Source organism: Pleurodeles waltl, chromosome 1_2 (assembly GCF_031143425.1).
Source record: "Pleurodeles waltl isolate 20211129_DDA chromosome 1_2, aPleWal1.hap1.20221129, whole genome shotgun sequence".
In the NCBI taxonomy this organism is placed as follows: domain Eukaryota; kingdom Metazoa; phylum Chordata; class Amphibia; order Caudata; family Salamandridae; genus Pleurodeles; species Pleurodeles waltl.
The window spans coordinates 478427693-478451815 of record NC_090437.1 but is presented as its reverse complement, the minus strand read 5'-3'; the positions used below and the strand labels follow the sequence as shown (position 1 = coordinate 478451815).

The window sequence follows — 24123 nt, the reverse complement described above, 5'->3', positions numbered from 1 at the left end:
AAGCAGACAGGTTGGTTTCCACCACAGATGCTTTATCGATTTCAGTCCCCAGGCACCCAAGAGCACAAATCTAAGATAGCCAAAAGTTGCACCTGTGTCTGCCGGACCTGGGAGTGCTATCAGAGTCCAGATTCGTCATACCTAAGTGGCACTAGTTACCACCTAGGGATTTTGCCCCAACCGCGGTGCAGACTGAACAGTAGCCCAGCATCAGCTGGCCTGCTAGTGCAACAAAGAGGACTTCAACGGACCCCGGTCCCTGTGTCCAGCTTGTCCCACTTCACTCGTGGACCGAAGAACAGACTCAAAGACACCCCGTTGACCACACCACTACCGGCGCATCCTTTCGGCATCCTTTTGCCTGCATCCTTTAGCATCAGGGCCACTCCGTTGATGTCTATGGCGAATGCCCTGTAAAGTTTGGACCAGGTAACTGTCCAAAGTATCCTTTCTGGCCCCCTAGACATCTGTTCTGTCAGACTTGGTAGCCCAACTCAGACTAGAGTTGTTGAACTGTTTCAAACTTTCCAAAAGTTTACAAACTTTTTGTTGGACAATGTTTGTTTGCAAATGATATATCAGTTATTTATTGCTTCTAAAATTCATATTTCCAGAACCCTCATGGATTTTGATGATTGAGGTTTCTAAAAATTCATAAAATATAAACCATTTTTATAAATTGGAATCTCATTTCTTTCATGTTGTGTGACTTTCTTATTTTGTCGTTTGGTGCTGTTAAATGCTTCACGCATTGTTCCTTTGCGAAGCCCTACTGCTTGCAGCCACAGCTACCCAAGGTTGAGCAAAAGGTTAAGTAAAGTACTGCACAATAAGGCCTCACAGCCAAATCATATAGTACAACCTTACAGATAACCTGAAAAATCAGATGATAAAAAATAACAGACAAAAACACAGTGTTAGGGTTTAAAAAAAAAAGTTATAATTTTGGCACGAGAAAAGTGAAAAGAAACATTTCAAGAGAACATTCCTGCAACATTCGTACTAGGGCTGTATTGCGTGTATGACCTAACTGAAGTGGTCACTTTAGTTGTAGATTTCACCCTTGAAGGTTTTTCCCCATTGCTTTACTTTTCATAATATCTATAATCACTTGATACGTGCAACACAAGCACTGGCAAAGTCAACAGATCTGGTGTTTTTTGCCAACCTTTTGGCTTTAAGGCTTGTTTGTTTTAACTTGTTTTTTTACAAAACCTTATTGTTGGGTAAGCTACTATGAATACGAATAGCTAAAACCAAAAGTATTTATTTTGTCTCAAAAAACACCCATTGTCAGTAGTTTCTAGCACTGGAGGGAACTAATTTATGTGTCGATGTGCTCCTTGATAAAGGGCAGAATGCTGTCCACTCACAGTGCAGTGGACGTGGGCTGAACCACTGCGCCATACTGTAGTGAGCAGAAGAAAAATGTAAATGACAATAACAAACCAACAGATAAAGACAGTTGGCTGACAGCCCTGAATTTTAGTAAAATCAAAGGGTCTTAGATTGCGCCACATCTAAAAATACAAGGACATTTAGCAAGACAGTTAAAAATACTTTATTTGATTTTACAAAAACATATTTATTGACTAGAAAAAAATCGACATGTCATATTTTTCCCCTTTCTCCTAAGTTTATCGCCAACATTGAGTCAGTTATAGGACACAAAACTAATTACTTCACCATAACACAACAGTTTACAAATATCTCCCTGAAATGGTAGAATAGAAAAATGACCAGCCTCCAGATGGTCACCACAGACATTGAAGGTGGATGTACGGTGCATTGCCATTAGTATATAAACTCAGTCTATAAATGTTCAGTTTCTACATGTGATCCACACTTAGGCATGTGCATGGTATGAAGCAGATAGGCTTCATTCAGACTCTGGTTTAAAGCTCCCTGAGAGATCACAAATTTCAAAAGCAACAACATAGTCAAAAAAGATGTACCTCAACAAGCGCAGGTCTCATTTCATGAAAATGTGCTTTACAAAGTAGTACTAAACATGTCTGCAAGCTGCTCATAGGAAGGCCTCAAGTATAAAATGTAAAATATAATGGAATTATCAGATTTCAGCCCTGGTGAAAGGGCAAATACGTCACATAAGTCTGGTTAGCAAAAATACCCACCCAATTCCCCGTAGGTTCTTTACAGTTCTTAGCACCAAGAAGCCCCAAATAACATTATTATACCTTTCGGTCAGTATAGCTAAGGAATCAATCTGACTGGACTTAATGGAAAAACACTATTACTATAAACAGACAAAATATTTCTTCCCTTTATCCATAATTCACGCAGGACAACAAGTATCAATAAGGTGCCACCCAACCTAACTTTTATTTTGGACGCAGGTACAACTTTTTAGTGAGCATGGACGCAAAGCAGGGCACCTGCTTCTTTCCGATTGCATTGATATCTCTGCACATGTCCACTCGACGGACAGACACCTTCCGGTTCACCAGGGTCAGTAGTTCAAGGATTTCCAGGGAGGTGCCATATTTTTTCAGTGTGCTGCACAGATCTTGAATATACCAGGAACCGTTCACTGTTTCCCGGTGGGAATAGTAACCTGGAGGAAAGCACAGAATAAGAAGGTTATAAAGAGGTGCGAGGGAGTGATATAATACATCACCAATACCTGTTACAAAGCAAATAATGAGCAGTATTCCCAGATTATATTGTAGGGATCCTTCTACAGGGTATATTGATGTTTGTAAGCAAATAAATACATGGGTGTTTATTTCTTAATGTTTTGCATGGGTGCGCACTGCACAGGAATACACAAAACACTCATTCAATTTACTGACTAGTATGTTATCTGCATTGTTATAGTATGCAATCTTCGTGACAGTATCTAGGCACTATAGCATAAGTTTGAGGCTAGCCGTGGTAGGGCTTACTCACAGAGCCAGTTCTCAGCTTCTTTAGAAATCCAGTAAGGGAGGAGGAGGAAGCTCGGATGTTTTGAGGGAGGTCGTTCTGGGCTCTATGTGAAAAGGCACGACCTCCTGATCTGCTTTTGTGTACAGTAGGGTGTGTGCTAGCGAGAGTTCGGCAGAATAGAGGTGCAGGGAGGAGTGGTGTATTTTTACTCAGCTGTTTAAGTAGGCAGGACCTGCACAGTGAAGTTCTTTCTATGTGTGAGTGAGAAGTTTGAAATGTACATGGTTGTGTATCAGGAGCCAGAGGAGTTCCCTTACTTGAGATGTGATGTGGGCCTGGCGTACGAGTCTGAGGGCTAGTCTGCCTGCTGCGATCTGGATGGTCTGGAGTCTTTTTTTTTAGTTGGTAGGTTGGTTATTCCTGTGTACAGGGGCTCCTGTAGTCCAATCTGCTGGTGATGAGGACTTGGGTGACCGTTTTCCTGGAGTTGTTCGGTAGCCAATTGAAGATCTTCCTGAGCATCTTCAGGGGGTGAAAACAGGACGGCGTAACTGTATTAACTTGCCCAGACATGTCCAGTTTCCTATCAATAATTATTCTGAGGTTTGTATTTTGCGTGCTGGGCATGGGAACATCTTCGAAGTCCATCGACCACTAAGTAGAGTCCCTAAGTGAGGCATCCTTCCTGAAAATCACCACTTCGTTCGGGTCCATGTGCAATTGGACTTCATCTAGATGGCTACTTAGTTCATGCATGCAGTGAACTTGTTCCTGATGCTGGGTGTTATGTCCAAGAGGGGCAGTATCAGTTGTGTTCCAACCAGTAGTGAGAATGTTGATGTTGTGAGCACAGTTAATGTCTACCAGAGGGGTCATGTATATGCTGAAGAGAGTGAGGCTTAGCAGAGCCCTACAGGACTCCAAAAATCAGTTGACGTGGTTTTGGGGAGTATGGTAGTATGCTGATGTTTTGTGTTCTTCCAGTAAGAAACATGCAGATCCACTGGAGAATGTGTTCTTGAATGCCTATGGTCAGAATGGTATGGGAGACGGTGTTGAAGGCTGCAGAGAAGTATAGAAGGATAAGGGCTGCCGTTTCCCCTTTGACAAGTATTGATCTGAGACCTGACTGTATGGTGTTGAGGAGCTGGTTGTTGGTGAGGTGCAGGTTCTTCTGAGATGATGGATGCTGACTGCAAAAGTGACTATGGCGTGGTCAGCCCAGGTGAGTGGTGTGGTTGTGTTGACAGTGATGTTGAAGGTTGTGAAGACATGGTCCAAGATGTGTCAAGCGGTAGGCTCTGTGATCTGCAGAGGTGATGGAGCTGACGGGTTCTTTAATGATGATGGCGACTCCTCCAGGTCTGGGTTGGTGGTCTTGCTTGATGATCTTGTATCCGGTGGGGGTGGATGCAGCTTTTCCTGGCGCTGATGCCACGGTCAGTCATGTTTTCATGAGGAATGTTACATCCAGAGCTGCAGCGGCATCCAGCAGGTCCCAGATCTCCAAGCTGTATTTGCTGAGCGAGCGGGTGTTAAGGAGCATGCATGATATTGATGTGTGAGGAGCGGGTGAGTGTTTGTTGGAGAGTGCTCAAGTGGGTAATGTGCTGGGTGTTGCTGATCTGTTCTTAGTAGTTGCTGGAGCTGTGGTTGGGGTGGTACAGGTGAAGCAGCAGGGGTGCAGGTGAAGGCTCCCTCTGTGTTGTGAGATGCAGCAGCAGTGTTAAGTTGCGGCCATGGTGGAGGGCATGTAGGAGTGCGGCAGTATAATGGTGGGTCAGGGGATGCCTAGGGTTTCAGGCACTGGGTACGGTCCAGTCACTGACAGGCACAGACAGGCTTGCCACCATTAAGAAGGTCCAGAGATTGGGGAGGAGTGCAGTTGGGGGGGGGGAGGAAGGGGGGGAGGTGAGGGGGGGCAAGAGATGAACACAGCTGGCAAGCGGGCAGAAGAGGAGGAACAGAGTGGAGGCACAAGGAGCAGGTGAGGAAGAGTGGACAGGGCAGGAAAGGAGCACAGGAAGGAGCACAGCAGGAGAATGAGCTAGGACAGAAACAGTTGTACAAGGAGCAAAAGCAGACCAAAGAGATGCATAGAGTGAAAGAGAGGTGAAGAACAGTGGTGGCAAGTGAAAGGCAGCAAAAGAAAGAGTGACAAAGGTTACATTGAGAGAAAGAAAGCAAGAGGGTGTGAGCAAGAGAAAGACAGATGAAACAAGGCGGGTGCCTCGAGGCGCTATAGCCAGGTCCGGAAGGGCCTTGACCAGTCAGAGGACTGGTTGCAGGTAAGTTGGGGGGCTAGGGAGAGGTGCACTTGCTTATAAAAGTTCAAGCATTCGATGCGAAATTGCACAGTGCTACACAAACACCTATGCAACCCTCAAAAAATAACCACCATGGAGTTTGATGGAAAAGTCTGCCTATTTCCTTTGAGACTCTAATTCATTCCAATCAATTACTTCACTCTTTCTTTACTATCAAGACCTTGTAGCTCCAAAATGCTTTACTGATGTTGGCTTTTCTACTCCTGCTAGAAGGAGGTGCACACTTACATTCTCTTCTGTGAAGCTGTCTTACTCCTGAGGCATCCTACCACAAGCCGGCTCTCGTGATCCACCACAATGCAATGACGACTCACCTGAAATATGCTCATTGCCTGTCCTGGTTTTATGTATGTGTGGTATTTGAAGACCTCTAACCAATTTTAGAAGGGTCATCCCCAAACCTTTTGCCTTCATCCTCCCGTTTTTCTGACCATCTTTTGTTGGCTTTAGCACTCTGGGCACTTTACTATTGTGGAAATGCCACTTTTAGAAAGTGGGCATTTCACTGTGCTTATGACTCTTGTGCTATGCAGTCTGACTCCAATCCACATCTGGGTAGTGACAGTTGGGCTTTGTGCATACTTTCCAGATAGCCATCACACCGAGAGGGTGGAGGTGAAACAGATTTAGTTCTGCATACTGAATGGTCTTCCTGGGTTCGGAGATTGGGAGGCAAGGCACACTTATATCTGTATAGGCTGTGTCCTGCTCTCACACAAAGCACTTGTTTACCCCTACTGATGTCTGGAGTCAGGGTTGGGGTTGAGAGGGGTAGTTCTGCACTTCCTAAAGTTCCTTTGAAGTGCCCCCTAGATCAAGGACATTTTAATAGATAAGAAAGATGAGTACAGCGGGGACTGCCAGCAGAGCCCAATGTGGCACAAACAAAGTGCGCCCTTCCTAGTGTCCCCGGTGCACAGGCAGTCACCCACTCCTGCCATAGGAGCCCTTAGTGGTGCTGCACTCTGATCAGCTGTAGTGCTCTCATTGTTGCAACCTCAGTAACCCTGAGGTGGTGAAGCCAGACTCTGGGATCTCGGGCACCCTGTCGGGTATGGGCACCCTGTTGAGGTGGGTGTGTGCATCAGAGGAGCTCCCCAGTAGGATGGGTGTTGAGCTCCCCTATCTGGCGAGGCCCTAAAGCCAGGAGGCTCGTCCCAAGATACTGCATTCCCTCTAGTGAGGGTGCCCGCAATGGCCATAGCGGCATTTCTGTAATCCCATGCGGTGGGGGACCTACTGAGGCCTCCCCGTCATCGTGGGTGGTGTGAGCAAGGGTGCCCGCAGTGGCCATAACGGCCTTTCTGTAATCCCATGCAGTGGGGGACCTACTGAGGCCTCCCCGTCATCGTGGGTGGTGTGACCACCCCCCATAGTGGCATGTACCTTCAGGGGGAATTCACTACTCAGCGACCAGGATGGTGTGGCAATCGTCGACAGAGGTCCTGAACAAGCAAACTTTTCTTTGCAATACCGTAGATCCTTGTGATGCTATTAATTGTGTTTGACCAATGACTTTGTGTTTCACCACTGCGCATATTAGTTGCTCAATGTTCACCAGTAGCACATTATGGGCCTCATTCTCACCCTGGCGGTAATTACCGCCAGGGCGGAGGTCGGCGGTAGCACCGCCAACAGGCTGGCGGTGCTCCGCCGGGCATTCTGACCGCGGCGGTACAGCCGCGGCCAGAAGCGGAAAGCCGGCGGGCTACCGCCGACTTTCCGCTGCCCGTCTGAATCCTCCATGGCGGCGGAGCGCGCTCCGCCGCCATGGGGATTCAGACACCCCCTACCGCCATCCTGTTCATGGCGGCTCTCCCGCCATGAACAGGATGGCGGTAGGGGGTGCCGCGGGGCCCCTGCCGTGCCCATGCCAATGGCATGGGCACGGCAGGGGCCCCCATAAGAGGGCCCCAAAAAGTATTTCAGTGTCTGCCCAGCAGACACTGAAATACGCGACGGGTGCAACTGCACCCGTCGCACCTTCCCACTCCGCCGGCTCAATTCTGAGCCGGCATCCTAGTGGGAAGGTTGATTTGCCCTGGGCTGGCGGGCGGCCTTTTGGCGGCCGCCCGCCAGCCAGCCCAGGGCAAATGTCAGAATCACCGCTGCGGTCTTTCGACCGCGGTGCGGTGTTCCGACGGCGGTACCTTGGCGGACGGCCTCTGCCGTCCGCCAAGGTCAGAATGACCGCCTATATGTTTTATTCAGTTTAGCCGCTTATTGGCTTTGACATGGCATTAGCCATTACATTTTGTATTCAGTTTAGCCGCCTATTGGCTTTGACATGGCATTAGCCATTACATTTTGTATTGAGCTCAGTTGCCTATTGGCTTTGACATGGCATTAGACATTACATTTTGTATTCAGCTCAGCTGCATATTGGCTTTGATATGGCATTAGACATTACATTCTGCATTCAGTTTAGCTGCCTATTGGCTTTGAAATTATATTAGACATTACATTTTGTATTCAGCTCAGCTGCCTATTGGCTTTGACATGGCATTAGACATTACATTTTGTATTCAGCTCAGCTGCCTATTGGCTTTGACATGATATTAGACATTACATTTGATATTTAGGTTACCTGCCTATTGGCTTTGACATGACATTAGCAGTTTAGCTGCCTATTGGCTTTGACATGACATTACATTCTGTATTTAGGTTAGCTGCCTATTGGCCTTAAAGTGGAGTTAGACATTGCAGTTGAGAATCCAAGCTATGTTTTTCCACAAGATTAACCAAGCTGTTTTCTTCACACCAGACCTTAGCTGATAAGAGCACGTAGATTTTGTGTTTACCTCGCAATCCAGTCTGAGACCGGAATGGCTCAAGAGAACTGGCCATTCTCCAAGGCCGTTCAAATCTCACACTGAGTTTGCTTTTAAGGATGACTCTGGGCTACAGTGAGTTGGATTCGAATCTGCTTGACTTCAGGCTGGAGCTAGACGTCAGTTGCCAGTCTCCCGTTTGGGTAGATAATCTCTTTCTCGCAGTTGACTGGAGTCATCAACATGCAGACCCCAGAAAGATGAAGCTAAATATATAGGCCCTGCCGCCTTGCCCATACGGTGATGAATTGGACTTTTATGCTTTGCTTTGATACTATAATCATATATATTTGCTGTGTACATTGCAACTGAAAAGTACTGTGATATATTTTGCTTTCATTGCTGCGACTGCGTGTGCTTGAAATCTACCAATTTCGTCTCTCAAGAACTTGTGGGTGGGGAAGAAGTAACAACAATAAAGGTCTTCTTTGAACTCAGAAGTGCATTCCAGAGAGGTTCTGTAAGCTCCGATAGGAGATATGTAGGAAAGCAGAACATTATGGCGTAGTCGGCAGGATTGAGGGTCAAATTGGAGATTTCTACGTGCACAATATAAAAGTGTAATTGTTTTTTGTTGTTTAGAGAATTACAGAAGCACGGCAGACCATGTTTGAAAATGCATGTGTAGTTAAACTGCCTGATGGTGCTGTGAGAAACATGTTTTCTTGCTCTGATAAAGCATATTTAGAAAATGGGCCTTTTGAAAGCAATGATGTTCCTTTTGTTCTTGACAGAAGGGTTTGGATACTTTTATCTGCTTACAGAAAAATGCAGGTGAGATGTAGGCAGTTAGAACATGAAAATAAGAATTTACGTGAGCAAATTACCCAGAACACATTAATGCAAGATAATGCTCAAAGCTATAAAACTGCTGTTTTAGAAGAATCTGGCTTTTCTCATTCCAGTAATGAGGGGGTTAAGACAGCTGTGAGCCAGTCTGAGCCTGTGTGTGTACCGGGCATAAAACAAAATATCCCTCAGTCTTTGGCAGTCGAAGTGCATTCCTTAACTGATAACACGGGGAACAGAGCTCAGAATGTGATTTACGAGGTACTGTTGCAAAATGTGCAGTTACTGGCACAAGTAAAACAAAAGATTTTAGAGTTTCTTACTGTTTGCACTAAGCAAGAGCCACAGAGTTTCATTTGCTTGTTTGATTTTTGGAAACAGTATAGCCCTCATCTGAGTGAAATCTTAACACTTTGGTATAAAGTCACTAGGAAAAAATATAAGCAGCTGCGCGCTTGTGATTTGGCAAATGAAATAATGCAGACTTTAGGTTTCTGCGCAGTGCAAGAGGAAAACACTGATTTACATGTACATCAGGGACAGGGGAAGAAAAGAGTGCCCCTAGCTAGGATCATACACTGGATCTGGTACATGCAAGACACGGCTAGAGTCACTGCAGCCCTACATGAACAGGTGCCACAAGCCCCTTTTCAGGATGTGGAGAGGGTGCAGGGAGTACCACAGGTAAAAGAGTCACCAGTGAAATTGAGTGCACCATTTGAATTCGTGTCCCCTGAGGATAAAAAGCGTGTGTGTTTGACTAATGATTCATTGACTGAAATGTTGTTTTCTAGCACAGGAGAAGGAACAGTGTTGTACAATGTATGTCAGACTTTAAAGCAAGAGCTGCTTGAGATGTATCATTTTTACACTGATTCTTGGTTCACTACCAATGGTTTAGCCGTTTGGTTTTCCACATGGCTTGTACCTAACTGGTTCAATTCCCTTGCAGATGTTAAAGAGAAAAATTCAGAGCCTGAAATGTACACCCAGACTTCTGACTTAGTGGGGATGGCTAAGTGGGTGCACCAGAAATGTGGACAGCTGGGAGAAAAAGCCACCTGCAGGTGGGCAGAGATGAGAGAGATGCACATTCCCCTAGATTTGAAAAAAACTGTGCAGCACGCACAAGAGCAATCTGTCCCACAAGCAGTCACAGAGCAGTTGGGGAGAGGAAAGTTACCAGGACAGATATGGCAAATTGATCAGGTTTTAGGGGGAGTTATTGCTGCAGATTACCAAGGAGAAATCAAAATTATGCTGATAACCAGAAAAGAATCTGATTCATTCATACAAATTGGAGACAGAATGGCCCATCTTGTCCAAAGTGCAGTGAATGGAGGTTTGGTAAAGAAGGAGTCTGCCCCAGCCCTTCTGACAGTGCAAGAAAAGGGAAGCTGTGGTGCAGCAGATAAAAACCTCAGTGCTGAGGTGTGGGTTGAAGCCCCAAGTGACCCTCCAGAACCTGCAGAAATCATAACAAAGGGCCTCAAAAACGTCCTGCTGATTATAAAACAGGGAAAGGAAGAGGAAGGGCACATTTCAGATGACAAATGTTATTTGCAAGAATAGTCATACTTTTTTTCTTTTGCAGATCCTACCACGTTTCGCCACTGACCATGAGTGTGCTGTGTGGTCTCCCTTCGGGTGTGTGCGTGTTGGGTAGGGGAAGGGACCGAACCCCCAACCTGAACCTGATTGAGTAAAGTACAAACCCCATGGATCCATTTTGCGCAAATGGCGCCTTCAGTTCAAGTTCAACTTGTTTGATTACATTCTTCCACTGGAACTAAGCAACCTTAACAGTTAACTGTCTGTGTTTTTTCGTGTGGAACTCTGACTTTCACTTACCTTCCAGCAAACCTTTCAGGTGGACCGTGCACCTTTACATGAGTAGAACTCATGCTACATCAAATTGCTATTTTAGAGACACTATAATCTCATTCAGAGTATAAAAGTTTCAGTCTTTTCTGTGTAGATGTCTCTGATGTGAAAGGTTATGAGATCTATATGTTAATCCACTTCCATTGCTTTACAGTGATTGCTTTTATCATTCAAATCTGATTTGCTTATAATGTTTTTTTGTGTTGATGTTTTTTGTTTTTGTTTGAAATAAGAGGTATGTGAAACAAAAATTCATTGGTCATAGGGTGGTATGTGATGCTATTAATTGTGTTTGACCAATGACTGTGTTTCACCACTGCACATATTAGTTGCTCAATGTTCACCAGTAGCACATTATATGTTTTATTCAGTTTAGCCGCCTATTGGCTTTGACATGGCATTAGCCATTACATTTTGTATTCAGTTTAGCTGCCTATTGGCTTTGACATGGCATTAGCCATTACATTTTGTATTCAGTTTAGCCGCCTATTGGCTTTGACATGGCATTAGCCATTACATTTTGTAATCAGCTCAGCTGCCTATTGGCTTTGACATGGCATTAGACATTACATTTTGTATTCAGCTCAGCTGCCTGTTGGCTTTGATATGGCATTAGACATTACATTCTGTATTCAGTTTAGCTGCCTATTGGCTTTGACATGATATTAGACATTACATTTTGTATTCAGCTCAGCTGCCTATTGGCTTTGACATGGCATTAGACATTACATTTTGTATTCAGCTCAGCTGCCTATTGGCTTTGACATGATATTAGACATTACATTTGATATTTAGGTTACCTGCCTATTGGCTTTGACATGACATTAGCAGTTTAGCTGCCTATTGGCTTTGACATGACATTAGACATTACATTCTGTATTTAGGTTAGTTGCCTATTGGCTTTAACGTGGAGTTAGACATTGCAGTTGAGAATCCAAGCTGTGTTTTTCCACAAGATGAACCAAGCTGTTTTCTTCACACCAGACCTTAGCTGATAAGAGCACGTAGATTTTGTGTTTACCTCGCAATCCAGTCTGAGACCGGAATGGCTCAAGAGAGCTGGCCATTCTCCAAGGCCGTTCAAATCTCACACTGAGTTTGCTTTTAAGGATGACTCTGGGCTACAGTGAGTTGGATTCGAATCTGCTTGACTTCAGGCTGGAGCTAGACGTCAGTTGCCAGTCTCCCGTTTGGGTAGATAATCTCTTTCTCGCAGTTGACCGGAGTCATCAACTTGCAGACCCCTGAAAGATGAAGCTGAACATATAGGCCCTGCCGCCTTGCCCATACGGTGATGAATTTGACTTTTATGCTTTGCTTTGATACTATAATCATATATATTTGCTGGGTACATTGCAACTGAGAAGTACTGTGATATATTTTGCTTTCATTGCTGCGACTACGTGTGCTTGAAATCTACCAATTTCGTCTCTCAAGAACTTGTGGGTGGGGGAAGAATTAACAAGAATAAAGGTCTTCTTTGAACTCAGAAGTGCATTCCAGAGAGTTTCTGTAAGCTCCGATAGGAGATATGTAGGAAAGCAGAACAATCCTACTGCTGCATTTTCATGCCCTACATCCATCACACTGTATTACTCGGGTAATGTGTATTATGCTGGTAGCAATACGGTATTTACAATGTTTATGAATCAAGACACTGGGATTATGCACAGTACTATTTCATTGTGATGTTTTGGTAACCCTTATGTGTACTGCATATACCTGCTGCATGCTGGGCCCGGATGGGATGATGGGGGTGGGATTGTTCTGATACTGACAGGATAATGAGTATTCTCCCAGGGATTACAGCATAGGTGCAATAAGGGTGGTTAAATGACATGGGCTTGTTTCGTTTTATTTGCACTCACTAATAAAATTGCATGATTAACTGAAAGAAAATCGTGCTTTTAAAAGTGCAAAGCTGAAATGAAAATGAGGCCTACATTGATAATTGACACAGATATTTCGAAAATGAAAATAAATCACTGTTTAATTAAAAGTATTTTATGTTTCACTAACTGAGAGTAATGGAAAAATAATAATTACATGTTCAGAAAATAAATAGTTTTGAGTTTTTATGAAATGTTGCACACTGCATATTTTACTGTGTTTTTGAAAAGGCCTATGTTAAGCTAATTCAGGATGAAATAATGGAATGCTTATGGCAGTGGAAAGTTTTCTGTCCTTTCTGAAACATCCTGTGTGATGATCTAATGTCAGAGAGAAATGTTCTCGTGTTGTTACATTTATAACATTTTGTTTAGTTCCTAACAGACAAACTTCCACAGAAAACAATGGCTGTCTGTAGTTTTATGTAGTTGAAACATTTTATCTCTGCAATGGAAACTGGTGATGACAGTGGAAGAAGATGAACCAATGAGGCAGAAAAATGAAAACAAGAATGCTACAGAAAGAAACCTGCATTAGTTTGTATTGGTTCTGTCCTAACCACCTCATAGTCTGACCAATGGTAGAGTAGCTAGTTATTTTCTGGGGCTTTAATATGGCAATGTTGAGGTGATGTCAATTCAGACTGATTTTCTTCTTGCCCAGGGGCAGACATTTCTTTCTTGCTCAAGCTCAGACTTATTTATGTTGCAGTTACTGTCTCTGCTGTGTTCAGATGTGTTATTATTTCTGTTAGTGAAATGTTGTGCTATGTGCCACTTACAGTTCAGATGCATTAAGGCCAAATACTACTGAACTGTTTCCCTATAAGTCACTGTCCACTGAAGATGACCAGAAGATGCTCAACTGATGAAAACGTTGCTGCCTGCTAAATCCCATTAAGGAGAGGTATAACATACATGTGCGCATTTGTCTTTCTAGCAGGTTTACATGTTTTCTCGTCAACCGCTATATGTTTGGCTAGCGTCATAGATAGATGTTTTCCAAACTCGTTTTTGTCTTCTTTTTCCTTTTTGCATGAAGTCCAACAGGCTTAATCTAAATAGGGTAATAGAATGTCACATTCTGAATTTGGCAGCGCACAAACTGATTGTGAATAATACATCTGTGTTAATTCAATGCATTCAATTTCAACTGTGCATCCGATATTGCTGTTATTCTGTATGGTAATTCTTGAGTGCCTAGTAATTCATATTCTGTCAAAGCTGAGATTCTTTAGAATGTTTGGTCAACCTGTGTTATTCATGTATCTTTATAATTTGGTTTTGCGCTTGACTTGCATGATCTTAGCATTGTTAATCTAAAGGGCAACAAATGTTTGAACTTTACTAAACTGGTGTGGTGATTTATGGCCAAATAGGTAATGGTGTGTTTAAATTACTGACTCTAATGCTGATTAATGATGTATTGTTTGGTTTTATTTATTGTTGACTTTGTTTTGTTCAAAGCCAAACACTCACACCTATCTGAGTCCTCATGAGGGTAGATGGTTGTTTACCCTTACGTGTCCCATTTTAAATAAATTATCAAAAGAAATATGCTAGGATGGGCCCACAATTCTGGTAGCAATATGGTATTTACAATGTTCATGCACCAAGGCACTGGGATTATGCACAGTACTATTTCATTGTGATGTTTTGGTAACCCTTACGTGTACTGCATATGCCTGCTGCATGCTGGGCCTGGATGGGATGATGGGGAACGGGATTGTTCTGATACTGACAGGATAATGAGTACTCTCCCAGGGATTAAAGTTAAGGTGCAGTAAGGGTGGTTAAATGACATGGGCCTTTTTTGTTTTATTTGCACTCACTATGATGGTTGGACAATTGCCTAGTTGGCAAAGGATTAACTATGTTAGGGTGTTTTGGTCTATGGTTTATACACAATACATTTTATATATTTATATAACTTGGTGTGGAGTCTCTTTTGTGGGGTATTTATTTTGTCGTTGGTGTGTGTGTTGCACAAACACTTTACACATTGCCTCTGGGATAAGCCTGACTGTTCTGGCCAAGCTATCAAAGGGCTTAGCAGTGGTTATCTTGGGTGTGTAGCTCCCTTACCCAGACTAGAGTGGTAGGTTCTGCCTGGCTTAGGTGCATACCCTAGCCTACCAGAAATCCCATTTCTAACACCTTCTCTTTTTCTGTTGCAGAAGACACAATTTAAATTTTGCATTTCCCCCATCAGGAAGACTGGTGCAACCCTTAGCCCATTTCTTTAGCTATTTTCTGGGTAACCTCTAGCGAGGCCCCTTGCTTTATACGATTATTCGAGTTCTCTTAAGACTTTTATTTTTTCCCGCTACAAATAGTACTTTTTTAAACTCAGAGAGTCAACTTCAAAGAGAAACAAGATCCATGCTAAGTCCTCTGCATAGTTGTTGGCAATGGTATTGAACAGAATGAGCGTTAGCACTCATGCCTTTGCACTGCACGATGCTCCCCCCACTTGTTTATTCAGAAAAATCACAACCACCTAGATCCCTTTCACACATACACACACACACACACACACACACACACACACACACACACACACATATATATATATATATATATATATATATATATATACACATACACAGACATATGTATGTAATGTATGAATTTTATTTGTATAATCCACACTTGTTGTACACAATCTTGTAGCTTGTTTCCCATTCTCACAAGTAATGCACAGAGCTCCGTAGCTTCCTTGATAGGTTTGTGCTATATAAATACACACCTACTTATTTACATGAAAAATATTATTAAAGTGCTTGTACCTTCAGCCACAGAGTAACACATGAGAAAATCTGCTCCAGCTGGCAATGTGTACACGGCAGCTGCATCCACTTGAATTTCATTCTGTCTCTCTATTGCGCTGTCAACTGAGTCACAGGCAATGACTGGCTCATCATGCTGCTCTCCGCGGCAAGCCTGAAGGCAAGGAAAAAATGCTTTGTCACCATCTGTATTACAGGAAGTTGCATTCCTTTGCTCTGTAGTAGCTGAACAAGACAGTTCCAACGGGTCAATTTTGGAAGCAAGCATTGGCAAAGTCAATAGGTCAGGCCTCAGCAAGGGAGAAATGCTTTGTTTACGTATTTGCAACCATTCACAATATTGGGGAAAATGGCAAACATATAAAAATATATAAATAGAGGAGTGACCCACCTGACCAGGCATACGAGCCCGTATATATATATATCTTTTTTTTTTATACTGTTTTTTTGGGATCAGATGAGGTTGGCAAAACAGCTAAGCTATCTCCAGGCCAGACAATGAAACCTAAAACATTCTCATATGAAACAAAATCTCAAAGGGAAAAGACGACAATCTCATGAGACAAAACTCATACGAAAAACACAGGTAAGCCAAAGTTTCAGTTGCATTCAAAGAACGCATAAAGGTGATCAGTAGGCAACTGGTATGCAAGTATGCCTTCTAATAGCGGCTATCAGCATGCTGCCATTGTGTCAGTAAAATGTGCTGCTTGTAATTTTCTGGATTTGGTAAAGATCCCATCACTCACTCTTAAAACACAAAACCATTATTATTTAAAAAAAAAAATATATATATATATATATATATATATATGTAGAAAATATAACTTACCCAGTGTAGATCTGTTCGTGGCATGTAGTGCTGCAGATTCACATGCTATGCATTATTCTGCCATCTAGTGTTGCACTCGGATTGTTACAAGTTGTTTTTCTGCAAAGAAGTCTTTTCGGAGCCACGGGATCGAGTCACTCCTTCTCTCGATCATACTGCGCATGGGCATCGACTCCATTGTTAGATTGTTTTCCCGCAAAAGGGTGTAGGAAGGAGTGATAGAGTGTAAGAATATAAATGGTCTATAAAAATATTAAGTAAAAATAGATGTCCATGCAAATGTAAATGTATATACATATGTACAAATAAGAAAACTACAATTACTACAGGCTTCTGGGGAGGAGGGAGGGTGCATGTCAATCTGCAGCACTACATGCCATGAACAGATGTACACTGGGTAAGTTACATTTTCCATTCGATGGCATGTGTAGCTGCATATACACATGCTATGCATAGACTACAAAGCAGTTACTCTCCCCAAAATTGCGGTGGGTAGCCTTTAGGAGTTGAAGTTGTTTGAAATAATTTTCTTAAGACAGCTTGATCAACATTGGCCTGTTGCTTTCAAAATACATCTACACAATAATGTTTTGTATATGTATGAGTAGTAGACCATGTGGCAGCTTTACATATGTCTGCCATTGGTATGTTTCCTAAGAATGCCATAGATGCACCTTTCTTTCTAGTGGAATGTGCTCTAGGTGTGATCAAAAGTTGTCTTTTTGCCTTAATGTAATATGTTTGTATGCATTTAACAATCCATCTTGCTCATCCTTGCTTAGAGATAGGATTGCCTTTATGTGGTTGTTGAAAGGCAACAAAAAGTTGTTTTGTTTTTCTAAATTATTTGGTTCTATCTACATAGTACATTAAAGCTCTTGGAGGTCAAGAGTATGAAGGGCTCTTTCTGCAACTGAGTCTGGCTGTAGAAAGAAGACTGGCAATTCCACTGTTTGGTTTATGTTTGTGTACTTGGAATAAATGTGGTGTTCTAGGGGGAATAATATGTTCTAATCCTTCCATGAAGGCTTTTATAACTGGAACTCTGAAGAGAGAGGTGTGTTGAATAGTCTGCAAGTATGCTGATATTGCAGTAAGATGGATTTTAATGGATGAGAAAGCTAGATTTGATTTCTGCAAATGAAGTAGATAGCATACAATATCTTGTATTGATGCTGTAAGTGGGTCAGTATTTTTAGACTGACAGTAGTAAACAAATCTTTTCCATTTGTCAGCATAGCACTGCCTAGTTGTAGGTTTACGTGCCTGCTTGAGCACTTCCATGCATTCTAATGGAAGTTTAAGTATCCAAATGCTATGACTTCAGGAGCCAAATCGCTAAGTTGAGAGCACTGGAGTTTGGATGCCTGATTTGCCCTTTGTTTTGTGTTAACAAATCAGGCCTGTTTGGAAGTTTGGAGTGAGGTACTACCGACAGGTCTAGGAGTGTGGTGTACCAATGTTGTCGTGCCCATGTTGGGGCTGAGTATCATGGTGAGAGATGTCTGGCGTAGTTTGTTGACCAGAAAGGGAAGTACTGGGAGAGGGGGGAAAGCGTAAGCAAATATCCCTGACCAGTTGATCCATAGAGCATTGCCCTTGGATAGAGGATGTGGGTGTCTGGATGCGAAGTTTTGGCATTTTGCATTTTCGCTTGATGCAAATAGGTCTATTTCTGGTGTTCCCCACTTTTGAAAGTTCTTTTGAAGTAACTGAAAATGACTCTCCCATTTGTGTGTTTGTTGGTGCATCCTGCTTAGGAGATCTGCCAGCTGATTGTGTATTCCTGGAATGTATTCTGCTAATACATGAATGAAATTGTGAATTGCCCATTTCCATATTGTTTGGGCTAGAAGGGACAGTTGAGATGAATGTGCCCTGCCTTGTTTCTTCAGTTAATACATGGTTGTCATATTGTCTGTTTTTATCAGAACAATCTTGTGTTTGAGAAGGGTTTGAAATGCTTTTAGGGCAAGGAACATAGCTAATAATTCTAAATGGTTTATGTGATAATTTCTCTGTTTTGAATCCTATTCCCCTTGAGTGGTAAGGTTGTTGAGATAAGCTCCCCAACCTATCAATGATGCATCTATTGTTATTGTGGTCTGAGGCAAAGGGTCTTGAAATAACCGCCCCTTCATTAAATTGCTGAAATTCCACCATTGAAGGGACTTGTGCGTTTGGAGGTCCAGCAACACCAGATCTTGCAATTGACCCTCTGCTTGAGACCATTGCTGTGAGAGGCACTGTTGTAGTGTCCTCATGTTTAGTCTTGCATGCGGTACTATTGCTATGCAGGATGCCATCATCCCTAATAGTTACATGATAAATCTTACAGTGTATTGTTGATTTGGCTGCATTTGTGGTATGAGATTTTGGAAAGCTTGTATCTTTTGTGTATTTGGATAGGTTAAGGCCCTTTGTGCATTTAAAATAGCACCTAGGTAAGGTTGCACCTGTGCTGGCTGAATATGGGATTTTTGGTAGTTGAGAGTGAACCCTAGTGCATGTAGGTTGTCTATTATGTATTGAGTGTGTTGTCGGCATTGTATAAAAGTGTTTGATTTTATTAGCCAATCGTCTATATATGGAAAGACATGTAGGTGTTGCCTTCTTAGGTAGGCTGCCACTACTGCTAGACATTTTGTGAATGTTCCTGGAGCTGTTGTTATGCCGAATGGTAGAACTCTGAACTAATAATGTTTTCCTGATATCACAAACCTGAGGTATTTTCTGTGAGCTGGATGAATAGGTATATGGAAATACGCATCTTTGAGGTCTAATGCAGTCATGTAATCTTGTTTTTGTAGTAATGGAATGACGTCCTGTAGAGTTACCAAGTGAAAGTGTTCTGATAGGATATATAGATTTAGAGATCTGAGGTCTAGGATGGGCCTGAGAGTGCCGTCCTTTTTGGGAATGAGGAAGTCCATTGAGTATACTTCTGTTCCTTAGTGAGAATGTGGGACCAGTTCTATTGCTTGTTTTAGTAGTAGCGATTGTACTTCTTTCTGTAATCGAACATTGTATTCTGGGGACAGCTTGTGGTAATGTGGAGGAATGTTTGGAGGGGTAGAAATCAATTCTAGGCAATAGCCATTGCGGATAATTGACAATACCCAATAATCTGTGGTGATGTTTTGCCAATGGGAGTGGAATTGCTGCAGTCTTCCCCCCCACAGGAGATGTGTGGGGTTGAGGGATGGTAAACAAGTCACTTTTTAGATGGGGTAGTGGCTTGTTTTGAAGTTTGGAACTTGCCTCTGTTTCCAAAGTATTGGCCTCTGTAAGACCCTCTAAATCCCCCTCTCTGGTATTGCTGTTGCTGTTGCCCTTGCTTTGCCTGGGAGGTAGAAGCCTCAGTGGATTGTGGCGTGAACCCTCCTCTGAACTGTTGTCTGCGAAAGGAGCCTCTATAGGGTTTTGTGTATAATGCTTCCATTGCTTTGGCAGTGTCTGAGTCTTTCCTCAGTTTTTCTATGGCCGTATCGACTTCAGGGTCGAACAAATGCTTTTTATTAAAAGGCATGTTGAGCACTGCCTGCTGGATTTCTGGTTTAAAACCAGAAGAACGTAGCCATGCATGTCTACGTATAATAATGGCAGTATTGACACTTCCAGCTGCTGTATCTGCAGCTTCAAGGGCAGACCGTATCTGATTATTGCTTATGGCCTGACCCTCTTCTACAATTTGCTATGCACCTTTTTGGTGTTTCTTTGGGAGGTGCTGTAGGAGTTCCTGCATCTCGTCCCAGTGGGCTCTATCGTACCTCGCTAGCAAGGCTTGCGAGTTGGCGCATTGGTTGGCCGCCTGTGTGGCCACTCTCTTGCCAGCAGCATCAAATTTCCTACTCTCCTTGTCAGAGGGAGGAGCATCCCCTGATGACTGGCTATTAACCCTCTTTCTAGCCGCACTTACTAACACTGAGTCTGGAGGAATTTGGTGTGTAATATAATCAGGGTCTGTAGGAGCAGGTTTATACTTTTTATCAATGCGTGGAGTAATTACTCTAGCTTTGACTGGCTCACTAAATATTTGATCTGCATGTTTAACCATGCCAAGTAGCATAGGAAGGCATTGATATCTTGAGTGGGTGGAGGATAGAGTGTTACACAGAAAATCCTTTTCTAGGGGCTCAGTGTGCATAAGCACCCCATGGTATGCTGCTGCACTGGAAACAACCTGCGTGTATGCAGTAGTGTCTTCTGGTGGAGAAGGCTTAGAAGGGTATAAATCAGTGTCATTGTCATGAATAGGATCTGGGTTGTATAGATCCCAAGGATCAACTGTATCACCATGTGAATACTGCAAATGAGTTGGTGAAGGTAAAGGTCGTGGGCTAGTGGGTGGAGGCAAAAAAGAAAGTTGTGGTGAATGCGGGGGAGAAGTATGGAGAGGTACTGGCTTCTCCTTCTGTTTATAATTTTTTGCTGGTGGCTGAGCAGTGTCTAATTGTTTCCTGAAAGGCCAGCTTCCTTTTGGTTTGTAGAGGAGGTGCAGTAACTATTCTGCCAGTCTCTTTATGGATGGGAATCCTGGACTGTATTTCATCCATAACCTCCAGGATAGGGTGAATCTCAGTGTCCTCATCAGAAGGTCTATAAGATTGTTTCTGCAGTGATTTTGAGCTCTGTTTAGGATGGCTCGAAACTCCTTGCTCTTCTGAATAGAGATTTTTTTGGCTCCGAAGATGGAAGCTTTTTCGGTCCTGAAAATGCAGCCGGTTGTTTTGGCTCCGAAGCAGGGCGTCGAGACTTCAACTCCAAGGAGGGAGGGCGCTTGCTGGAGTCCAAAGCATAACTCTTAATGGATTTACTTGACTCCGATACAGACGGAGGAGTGGCCTTTTTCGGCGCCAAACCTGAAGGTCGGTCAACAAGAGTCTTTTTATGGGTCGAACCAGGGCTCCTTGGCAGTGGTGTACCCAAGGCCTTTGATGATTTTTTTATATGTGGGCATAGCGGCAGACTTACTCACGTGCTGTCCAGCAGTGATAGGCCTATCTTCATCCAATTCTTGTTCGGAGTCGGTGTCTCTGATGGAGACCGCTGTCTGTGCCTGTTCTTCCTCCATGATGTTGAGATGTTCCGTACTCTTCGATGCCATTTCCATTCTTCTGGCTCTCCGATCACGCAGGGTCTTCTTGGATCGAAATGATCAACAAGCTTCACAATCTTCTTCTTTGTGATCGGGAGAAAGACACAGATTACATACAAGGTGTTGGTCTGTGTAGGGAAATTTTGCGTGGCGTTGAGGACAAAATCGAAATGGAGTCCGATTCATCAGGCTTCGACGCAGTAGGCCCGAGAAGGGCGCATGCGCCCAGAAGGGCGAAATCTAGTTTCCGACGTTACTATTGGTTCGAGAATAGGTTGAAACGCGATCGAAACAATACCGACGATTAAGGGAGTTTTCTAAAGTTTCAGATTCGAAATCTCAGAGCGAGAGGAAACATGTCCGAACCCGACAGAGGAAAGAAAACAATCTAACAATGGAGTCAATGCCCATGCGCAGTATAACCGAGAGGAGGAGTCACTCGATCCCGTGACTCCGAAAATACTTTTTCAAAGAAAAACAACTTGTAACACTTCGAGCCCAACACTAGATGGAGGAATAATGCATAGCATGTGTATCTGCAGCTCACATGCCATCAAACATATGGAAAATGTCACTTACCCAGTGTACATCTGTTCGTGGCATGAGACGTTGCAGATTCACATGCTGTGCATTATCCTGCCATCTAGTGCTGAGCTTGGAGTGTAACAAGTTGTTATTCTTTGAAGAAGTCTTTTTGAGTCACAGAACCGAGTGACTCCTCCCTTTCGGCTCCATTGCGCATGGGCGTCGACTCCATCTTAGATTGTTTTCCCCGCAAAGGGTGAGGTAGGAGTTGTGAGTATACTAGAGGTGCCCATGCAATGGAGTAATAATGTATGTACATAGTGTGCATTCAAATAATATTTATTTACATATTTACAATTTTTATGCAACTAAAAACGGCTACAGGCTCCCGGGGAGGTGGGAGGGCGCATGTGAATCTGCAGCGTCTCATGCCACGAACAGATGTACACTGGGTAAGTGACATTTTCCGTTCGGTGGCATGTGTAGCTGTAGATACACATGTTTTGCATAGACTATAAAGCAGTAATCTCCCCAAAAGCGGTGGTTAGCCTGTAGGAGTTGAAGTTGTCTGAAATAATGTTCAGCCTGTCCTACTGTGGCTTGTTGTGTTGCTAACACGTCTACACAGTAATGCTTAGTAAATGTATGAGGCGTAGACCAGGTGGCTGCCTTACAAATTTCTGTCATTGGTATATTTCCATTGTGGCTCCCTTTTTTCTAGTGGAATGTGCTCTTGGTGTAATGGGTAATTCTCTTTTTGCTTTAAGGTAACAGGTTTGAATGCATTTAACTATCCATCTGGCAATGCCTTGTTTGGATATAGGGTTGCCTGCATGAGGTTTTTGGAAAGCTACAAACAATAGTTTTGTTTTACGAAATTGTTTCGTTTTGTCAACGTAATACATTAGTGCTCTTTTAATGTCTAATGTATGCAAGGCCCTTTCAGCTACTGAGTCTGGTTGCGGAAAGAAGACTAGGAGTTCCACAGTTTGGTTTAGATGGAATGGTGATATGACCTTTGGTAAGAATTTTGGATTTGTACGGAGAACCACTTTATGTTTATGTATTTGTATAAAGGGTTCTTGAATCGTAAATGCTTGTATTTCACTCACTCTTCTAAGTGATGTGATAGCTATTAGAAAGGCTACTTTCCAAGTCAGATATTGGATTTCACAAGAATGCATGGGTTTGAATGGTGGGCCCATGAGTCGTGTTAATACAATATTAAGGTTCCACTAAGGTACTGGTGGCGTCCTTGGGGGTATGATTCTTTTTAGTCCTTCCATAAATGCTTTAATGACTGGGATTCTAAAAAGCAATGTTGTATGTGTAATCTGCAGATAGGCAGATATTGCAGTGAGATGGATTTTAATGGAAGAGAATGCTAGATTAGACGTTTGTAAGTGTAATAAATAGCTTACAATGTCCTTTGTGGAGGCATGTAGTGGTTGAATTTGATTAGTGTGGCAGTAGCAAACAAATCTTTTCCATTTGTTTGCGTAACAATGTCTTGTTGCAGGTTTTCTCGCTTGTTTAATGACCTCCATACACTCTTGTGGAAGATTTAAATGTCCGAATTCTAAGACTTCAGGAGCCAGATTGCTAGATTGAGCGATGCTGGATTCGGGTGTCTGATCTGTTGTTCGTGTTGTGTTAACAGATCTGGTCTGTTTGGTAGTTTGATGTGGGGTACTACTGATAAGTCCAACAGTGTTGTGTACCACGGTTGGCGAGCCCAGGTTGGTGCTATGAGTATTAGTTTCAGTTTGTTTTGACTCAATTTGTTGACCAGATAAGGAATGAGTGGAAGAGGGGGAAAGGCGTAAACAAATATCCCAGACCCGCTGATCCATAGAGCATTGCCCTTGGACTCAGGGTGTGGGTACCTGGACGCGAAGTTTTGGCATTTTGCGTTTTCTTTTGTAGCGAATAAGTCTATGTTTGGTGTTCCCCAGCGGTGGAAGTGATCCTGTAGGATCTGGGGATGTATTTCCCATTCGTGAGTTTGCTGGTGATTTCGACTGAGATTGTCGGCTAACTGATTCTGAATGCCTGGTATGTATTGTGCTATTAGGCAAATGTGGTTGTGAATTGCCCAATGCCAAATCCTTTGTGCTAAGAGACACAGTTGTGACGAGTGTGTCCCCCCTTGTTTGTTGAGATAGTACATTGTTGTCATGTTGTCTGTTTTGACAAGAATGTGTTTGTGGGCTATTAGTGGTTGAAACACTTTTAATGCTAGAAATACCTCTAACAGTTCCAAGTGATTT

The 24123-nt window shown here is 43.0% G+C and overlaps 1 protein-coding gene across 1 annotated transcript in view; it reads right to left on the bottom strand.

The window, feature by feature from the left end:
• Window positions 1-1545: 1545 nt before the first annotated feature.
• CASP6 (caspase 6) overlaps window positions 1546-24123 on the bottom strand; it is a 139715-nt gene continuing 117137 nt past the window's right edge. Inside the window, exons 7-8 of the mRNA XM_069241111.1 lie at window positions 15399-15552; window positions 1546-2575 (exon numbers count right to left, since the gene is read on the bottom strand). Coding sequence (XP_069097212.1) covers window positions 2343-2575; window positions 15399-15552 — 387 coding nt within the window. The 3' untranslated portion in view covers window positions 1546-2342. The remainder of the gene's footprint in view (window positions 2576-15398; window positions 15553-24123) is intronic.